The sequence below is a fragment of the Silurus aristotelis genome (genome assembly GCF_946808225.1).
Source record: "Silurus aristotelis genome assembly, chromosome: 20".
Taxonomy (NCBI): Eukaryota; Metazoa; Chordata; class Actinopteri; order Siluriformes; family Siluridae; genus Silurus; species Silurus aristotelis.
The window spans coordinates 15,574,407-15,582,343 of record NC_139593.1 but is presented as its reverse complement, the minus strand read 5'-3'; the positions used below and the strand labels follow the sequence as shown (position 1 = coordinate 15,582,343).

Below are 7,937 nucleotides of genomic sequence, written 5' to 3'. Positions count from 1 at the left end.
CAGTGGTGACTCGAATGTCCACTGTTGAGATGTTCAGTAATGGACACTTAAATGCACAACTATTCAAGCCTTTGGAGCCAACTCTGACATTGATTACAGTCCAAATTCTATTTATTTTAATTTGTAGAGTGCTTGAATTGTCCTAAATCAGCTTTACAGTAATAAAAAAGGCAATACATCCATCATCAAAGTTCTTGAGGTCCTCAGTAACTTCATGGATCTTTAGACTTTTAGTGTGAAACCATCCGCAGGTGCATAGTGTCCTAAGTTGAAGAGAAATCCATCCAGAAGTAGGGCTTTCAGGATGAATCAGGATATTCAGAAGAGAAGAAACAGACATGAGTGCGTTTAACTCAGAAGACAGATATAGAGAGAGAGATAGAGACACCTTAAAGAGACTGTGATGATTGTGTATGTAAATTACATTTGAATAGTATTTGAGTTGAGATTTTAATCACATTGCACATCCAACTTCACCGTGTGAAACTTCAATATGTAGATATCTACAGCTACTCATGAAGAAAACGAGGTCGTTCCATTTCCAAATGGTCATTAAATACACAAAAGTATTGTTGAACACCTGACTATACCCTAATATGCACATGTTCCTCAAACTATCACTACAAAGACAATAACACACTTCTAATAGACGTCCTTGTATCCTGCAGCATTACAATTTCGTTTACGCTGGAACTACGAGGCCCAAACCTATCGTAGCATGAGACGTAGCCTATGTGAGCTTGTGTTTGGAGTGGAACACCTCGAGTGTCCTCAAGCCGGTAGGAACCCTGACCTGATCGGCGATTCAAACTAGCCATCGGTAAAACCCACTATCAGTCAACCCCCTCAATTCAATTTAGTTTAGATTTATCAGGCAATTCAAAATATCGTTGATGCGTCGAGATTTTATGTAAATCCAATATTATTTTAGATATCCAACTTGTATTATAGGACAGCTCCCCTATTTCAGATCTCATCAGTGATCCACTATAACGAATGCAGAATTCTGGAACGAACCATTACTTTGTGCTGATTCAAGAACTATTCGTTGTCTGTAGTCGGTAACAGGTTCTATATTGAAGAGCTCTGTAAAGGTCTCCAGATTCTTACGAGCTAAAAACCCTTTGGTCGATATCCACCATTTCAGTGCGATGGTTTGGAAACGTCCTGTGAGTCATGGATATTAGCACACTCATGACACTCATCGGCTTTTCTACCTCCTTAAGGTCATACACATGACTGACAGCATGCCATATGTTTTAAGGAAGTGTGATTTCTCACATTTTCTTTTTTTTTTTTGATGGAGCCACTTGCTAAGGGTGGTTAAACCCTGGGTTTCCTCCTGCCCTACTAATGACTTTAAAACTGCACCGATCTGTTCAGTGTTTACTGGTGGGTAAGTGTTAAGTCAGAGCTGCTCAATCCAACCATTTCACAGCTGCTCGTGATATCCGGCATTTTCCTTTAGTTTTACCGTTGACCGTTTCTCCTTTTGTCCTGTTTCATCGAAAAAATGATCGCATGGTTCAGTATGGGGATGAATGATTCTGCCTGGACAAAACACAAACCCGGTTTATGTGGATAAACACATTTTCGGCAACACGCACAAACACAAGAGATGATAAATGCTCTGCTGAGACGCATCCAACAGTTCCGATCTAGATTCGAGACCCAGTTGTGGTATGTGCCTTCTAGATCTGGGAAAGAACACACCCGGGTCACGTTTTTACCCAGGTGAAGGAAATCCAGCATGCCTAAAATATTCATGTTCTCTGGGTAGCTTTTGGTAGGGTCACTTTTTTTTTTCTTTTTTTTTTTATATATTAAGCTTGAAAACATACACAACAGGGGTATAGAAAAAGAAACGAGTTAGCGCAGTGTCACTGTGGCTACACGCGCCGTACCGGAAATACGATTTGTAGTGTGCTGTAGAATTTCGATTTGGTTTTTTTGGTCCGAAATCACTAACAATACGGATTCTTTAGTGTTTGCTTCAAGAATTTCTCTTAAAAGAAGAAAATCCTGACAAATCCACATATCGAGGGAGTGAAGCAATGAAGGATGGAAGGAATGAAGACGTTTGTTAAGTAGAACATACCTTTAAAAAAAAAGGAAAAATTAAATGTATTACACATACACACATATACACATGTATTAGCTGAATGGGGTCTAACATTTAAACTTAAAATATTTCCATTTATTTAATTTTATTCAATCAATTGAATTCGTGCCAATTTAATCCATGACTTAATTTAATTAATATAATATAAAAAGGGTCTTGCAATAATTTGATTTATTCTATTTTATTTATATATATTTTATTCTTAGAAAATATTTTACTGTATATTCTTTATCTGAGGAGGCATTTGATTGAAAATTGTTTTCAAAATGTTGATGTTTCTTCCCCACAACCGTAGCGAAATTGTAGCGAACCATGACTCAAAAACCGAGGTACGTACCGACCCGTGAATTTTAGTACCGAATACACACATTCTCAACCTTATGTAAATAAAACATATTAAAGGTGAATGGCTATTTTCCTATGCAGATTCTATTTGATGCCACATCTCGAGTCCAAATATTCAAATTAGACGTGGTTTAATCAACACGTGTCAGTCGCAAAAGATTCAAACTCACAATCTAAAAAAATATGAGGAGCCGAGGTGTTTTTCTGAATATCTTTAGTGGTGAATTACAAGAAAAAATTTCTAGCACACACATATCCACATGCAACACACACACACACACACACACACACACACACACACACACACACACACTAATGTGCTTTGTTGAGTCTTAAAAAAAACATTTCTTTGTCACTCATTTTAGCCTTTTTCAGTGCATGAAAACTGTAGGACGTGTCAGAGAATCCAATCTTGCGGTACGTACGTGGGTTAGTGAAGCTTTTGCGAGGAAAGCGCTCGCTTTATTGACATTTTCTTAGCCTGAGTGAGAATTCTCAAAAGCCCTGACGCTAACACAGCCTGCTGCCATACATGACTGAATTCGCTTATCGCTGACAAGTCAGCAGTCAGAGAGTGCGAGAGAGAGAGAGAGAGAGAGAGAGAGAGAGAGAGAGAGAGAGAGAGAGAGAAAGAGAAAGAGAGAGCGGTAGGGCGAATTAAACTATAAGCGCATGTGAGAGACATCAAAAGACTGACCACAAAAAAAGCGAAACTCAAAAGGGGGAAAAAAAAGGAGAGAAGAAACAAAAAGAAAAAACAAAGTGCTTGTTTGTGGAAATTATCAGCTGATCGTTCTCCTCGTGCGATCCTCCTGACGTCACACTTTAACCCCACCGCTTTAAAGTACTTTAAAAGGTCCCCATGCCAACCCTAGTCACTCTACTGGTGGCCATTATCGGGGTCCTCGAAGGGTGGGTCAGGCTGTCCTTAGGGCGCGCGGCCCGAAGTAAAGGGCAAGTCTCTGTGACTGAGTCCAACACCGGATCTCAGGCCACATAGTGATACTGGTTGGGGCTCTCCTTGTCTCTCTCCATGTAGTCTCGATCAATGAGGGATTCGATGCGCTTCTTCAGGTCGCCTGGCTGTAAGAGGAAGTGAAAGATGTTACATCACAAACTGATCTCTTTCATTTGTAATAAACCTTAAGAACATCACAAAGTTTTAACTGCATGTACTAGAGTTTTGCCAGAATGAGGCATGAGTCTGTACCCATGAGTTTTTTTTTTTATGTTGCTCACCAAAGAGCTTATTTGAGTTGCTCACCAAAGAGCTTATCTGGCCTTCCCCCCCCCCCCCCCCCCCTCAGAACCAGAATCATTGTTATTACCACTGTACAAGGAATTTGCTATGGAGTGCTGCTGCATATAAAAATATACAAACTAATGATCCTTGAGCGTCTGATGAAAATATTCGTTGTTTTAAGTACATTTTGTGCAGTGTAGGTATGTCAAAGTGAGGCAGTGCATGTAATATTTTGTAAGGTGAAGGGTTGCAATATATAGTAGTCTCTTCTTTTTATTAATAAATCTGTTCTTGCCACAGAACTGTAACTCAATGTTCTTTTTTTTTTTTTGCAACAATGTGTAAACTGTACAAACTGTGAGGTAAAAATCCCAGACGATCAGCGGTTTCTGAAAAGAGGTCACACTTCCTTCTGATGTTTGCTCGGCGTGTAACTGTTTTTATGTATCGTGCTTCTGCCTCATAATTGGGGGGGGGGGATCAGAAATGATTGATAGATCGTTCAGAGAAATATCTGAACCTCTTTGTGTGAACTTTGTAGTGCATACAATTAGCAATAGCTAGTTTTCGAAAGGTGAGGGAATCATTTTTCTAGAGTTGTTCAAGTGCCTGCATTATTCCCTTTAATATGGAGAGACTTCTATCGAATCAGCCTGAGAACCACTGAAGCTTCCTCAGTGTCCTTTGGGTTCCGCTTCCTTGGTCAAAGCCCTTCTAGTCTAGTTATTCAGCTCTCACATTTGTTTTGTTGTTTTTTTTACAATGATCGAGGCCACTGTGCTCCAGGGAACATTCAAAGCTTGAGAAATGTATTTATACATTGATATTTACTGTCTGGCCAAAAAAAACAAAACAAAAAGTCACACACTCAAATAGTTCTTCAGCCAGCCTTTGATTACGGCACGTCTTCGGCGTCGTTCAATAAGCTTAAGCGATGTCACAACATTTATTTCTGTCCATCGCTGCATTTATTTCTCACCAAGATCGTATATTGCTGATGGGAGAGAGTAAGGTGCTACGTAAAGGTCATCTCCAGGATTCTGAATGTGCAAGTTTGGAGTCTCTGGTGGCTAATCCATATGTGAAAATATCTTATGTTTCCTGAACTACAATTTGTGCCTGATGAATCCATCGTCATGTTTTGGAATATGGGTATATCAGCTGGTTTTATTTTCAGGGTAGATAACGTTGCTGAACCCGGGCCTGACGAACTGAAGCATCCGCGGATCATAACACTGCCCCCACAGGATTGTACACTAGGCACTATGCATTATTGGGGCATCACTTCTTCTACCCTGATGCACCCATCCCTCTGGAACAGGGTAAATCTAGACTTATTTTTTCACTCCTTTCAAAAGCCATTCTTTATGTTCATTAGCAAATGAAAGCTTTTTTTCCCCCCCTGACCAGCCTCACTGATATGTAGAAAGCAATATAGCTGTTTAGACCCAATCCCTTGAGTTCACGTTACATTTTGTGTGTGGGAATTCTCTTACTTTCACTATTAAACATGGTTCTTCTATAGTTTTACTGTTGTACAATATCATTTGATTTCACCGAATGCCTAAATAATCTTCGTTCGCTTTCATTCTCATTTTTTTTCTTTTTCTTTCTCTAAAATTATGGTTTCTCCACTATTTTTCTAGGTTTTCACAAACACAGGATAAATCTTCCAGCATGGTTGTTCAAGAAATGAGAAGCTACTCACTGCATCAGTTAGGGATAGAAAACGTGTTGGCAGCTGAATTATATTAATCCCTGCTGAAATTATCCGGTGGAAGGCTCTCTAATTCGCTTAGTAAAATACGGGTGGCGACTTTTGTTTTTCTGCCAGACGTTGCATGTCTCGACTTGGACTTCATGGCGTGGTCTTTGCAATTTCATATTAGCCGTTACAGCATTTGGCAGACGCCCATTTTCAGACTGACTTACAATTATCTCTCTCTCTCTTTTCTTTTTTATACTGAGCAGGTGAGGGTTAAAAGCCATGCTCAAGGGCCCTTAAACAGGTTTTTACTTTGTTTCCCTCAATTCTATACCACTGTAATGTGCGCTACAATGCAAATGGGCAGTAAGACCTGTACCTTCACGGGGAATTTGAGTTGGTTGTAAAGTTCTGACACTAGCAGGTTGTGGCTGAGAGTCTTTCTCATCTTCATGATCCTCACGACTGCTGCATCTATCTGGTACTGCCTGTCCTGGAAAACCCGTTCTGTGGTGCTCACTTGTTCCTCTACCTGAAAAGAAAACCCAAAGCAAAAAAGAGAATATGAATCAAAGAAGGACCTCATTAATGTGCACAGTAACTCCACAAAAACACGCATGCCCCCATGAAGTTGATTTATTTCCAATAACTGTGCATCCTGAAATATGTTATTCCGCTTATGTCTTTAATCCTCAGGTTCCTTAAACAAGTTAGTTCCTTATATTATTTACATTATAGCAGCTATAAACTGTTAAACCTTCGCCAGACCTCTGCCCTAAAAAAGTTGGCATGTTGAAAGTCTTATAGTTATTGCTCAACTGCTACAAAGTTCTGACACTGGAGACTCCTTCCAAAAGTGGTGTATACACAATCAGACAGTGTTACATTACAAAAATCAAAACCTGACCGATCAGAAGTGAGAAAATGGAAACTGAGGAAACTGAGGGTTTTCTAATTAAAGGAGTTTAGGAGTATGTTTTTGAAAGATCAGCTTCATTATAGTCAGCGTTTCACCACCTATAGTCAGGTACACCGTAACACAATCATAAATAATGTTTGTGAGGCTGGAGGTATTAGAAACGGTCCAATGTATAATCCTCTGGCTAATCAGTAACAGTGCTGATAAGCGAAACACAACAGTACTCAAAAACACTGGTGAAGACTCCACTCCTCCATGCTCATTAAACACTATATTTCTAAAAGTATTGGGTCACCTGATCTTTCCTGCTATATTTAGCTTTTTTCCAAACTGTTACCAAATGTACAGGACGTCTTTAGATGATGCGCAATAATAAAAATCTGCATTCACTTGAACCTGTTCAAGCATGACAGCAATGCCCCTGTGCACAAATTGAGCTCCTTGAAGATCTGGTTTACATGCTTTGGAGAGGAAGATCTTGAGTGGCCTACTATAGAGCGCTGATCTCATTCCTTCTGGAAACAGTTGGGGGTGAACGTGAATGCTGACCTCCTCAAGTCCTCCTCAAGTCCTCAAATCCTCAAGTCCTCCTCACCTACATCAGTACCCGCCTTTCATAATACGTTCATGGCTGATGAACACAAATATCCATAAGCACACTCCAAAATCTAGTGGAGCATCTTCCCAGAAGAGTGGAGAGAATTATAAGAGCAAATTGGGACTAAATGTGGAATGTAATTCTCAAAAATCACATAAACTCAGGACCAGGTGACCCAATACTTTTGGAAATATAGTGTACATTGTTCTGAAAAGTATGAATTCTTTAGGGATATAAAAACCTATAATATGAATAATAAACTCCCCCAAAAAAACCCAATGTGTTTAAACAGTAGCTAGATGACAATTCAGCGACGATTCCGACCAATAGTAGGCAAGTACAGGAAATCCCTACCGTCTCCTTCATCTGAATCTGGTTGATCTTAATACGGAAGAGTTTATGCTTGAAGTCGTTGTTGAAGTTGAAGCGGTCTCCGTCCTCCACTTCTTTCCCTCGGGGGTTTTTATTAAGCACTCGAGCTTTCCCGCATGCCAGGGACTGCAGCGTGCGTCGCAGCTCGCTCTCCTCTGAGGAAACAATTCACTCATCAGTTTGAGCTTAATAAGTCTTATGATTATAAAGACTCAGAAATCGTTCAAGTTTTCAGGTTTTAATAAGTGTGATCGGACGAATGAACACAGAAAAGACTCGATGTGCAGATTTTTCATCATCTGTCAATTTTTAAAGGTGAATTATTAACTATTATCAGGAACGGAAACAAGTGGAAACATAAACCCACCTGGTTGTTATTTTGAATCATTAGGAATTAGCAATATCAAATTTAACACTTTTATTGGTTAGACCTTGGACCCCCCCCCTCTTACACACACACAAAAAAACCCCCCAAAAAAAACCCAGTAATTTTCTTTACCTATTCCTGTAGCTGTCTGGATCTCCTCCAGTGTAAACTCCTCCCCTTCATTAAACATGAGCAGAACAAGGGTCTGGAATAAAGATACCTGCAGCTCCTTTTTCCCCTGCAAAAACAAAACTTCAGTTTTGTGT

General features: G+C 39.7%; 1 protein-coding gene across 1 annotated transcript in view; it reads right to left on the bottom strand.

Moving 5' to 3' along the window:
• Nucleotides 1-2,581: 2,581 nt before the first annotated feature.
• Nucleotides 2,582-7,937, bottom strand: part of cul4a (cullin 4A) — a 33,337-nt gene continuing 27,981 nt past the window's right edge. The window contains exons 17-20 of the mRNA XM_083522321.1: nucleotides 7,804-7,909; nucleotides 7,287-7,459; nucleotides 5,795-5,947; nucleotides 2,582-3,550 (exon numbers count right to left, since the gene is read on the bottom strand). Coding sequence (XP_083378447.1) covers nucleotides 3,455-3,550; nucleotides 5,795-5,947; nucleotides 7,287-7,459; nucleotides 7,804-7,909 — 528 coding nt within the window. The 3' untranslated portion in view covers nucleotides 2,582-3,454. The remainder of the gene's footprint in view (nucleotides 3,551-5,794; nucleotides 5,948-7,286; nucleotides 7,460-7,803; nucleotides 7,910-7,937) is intronic.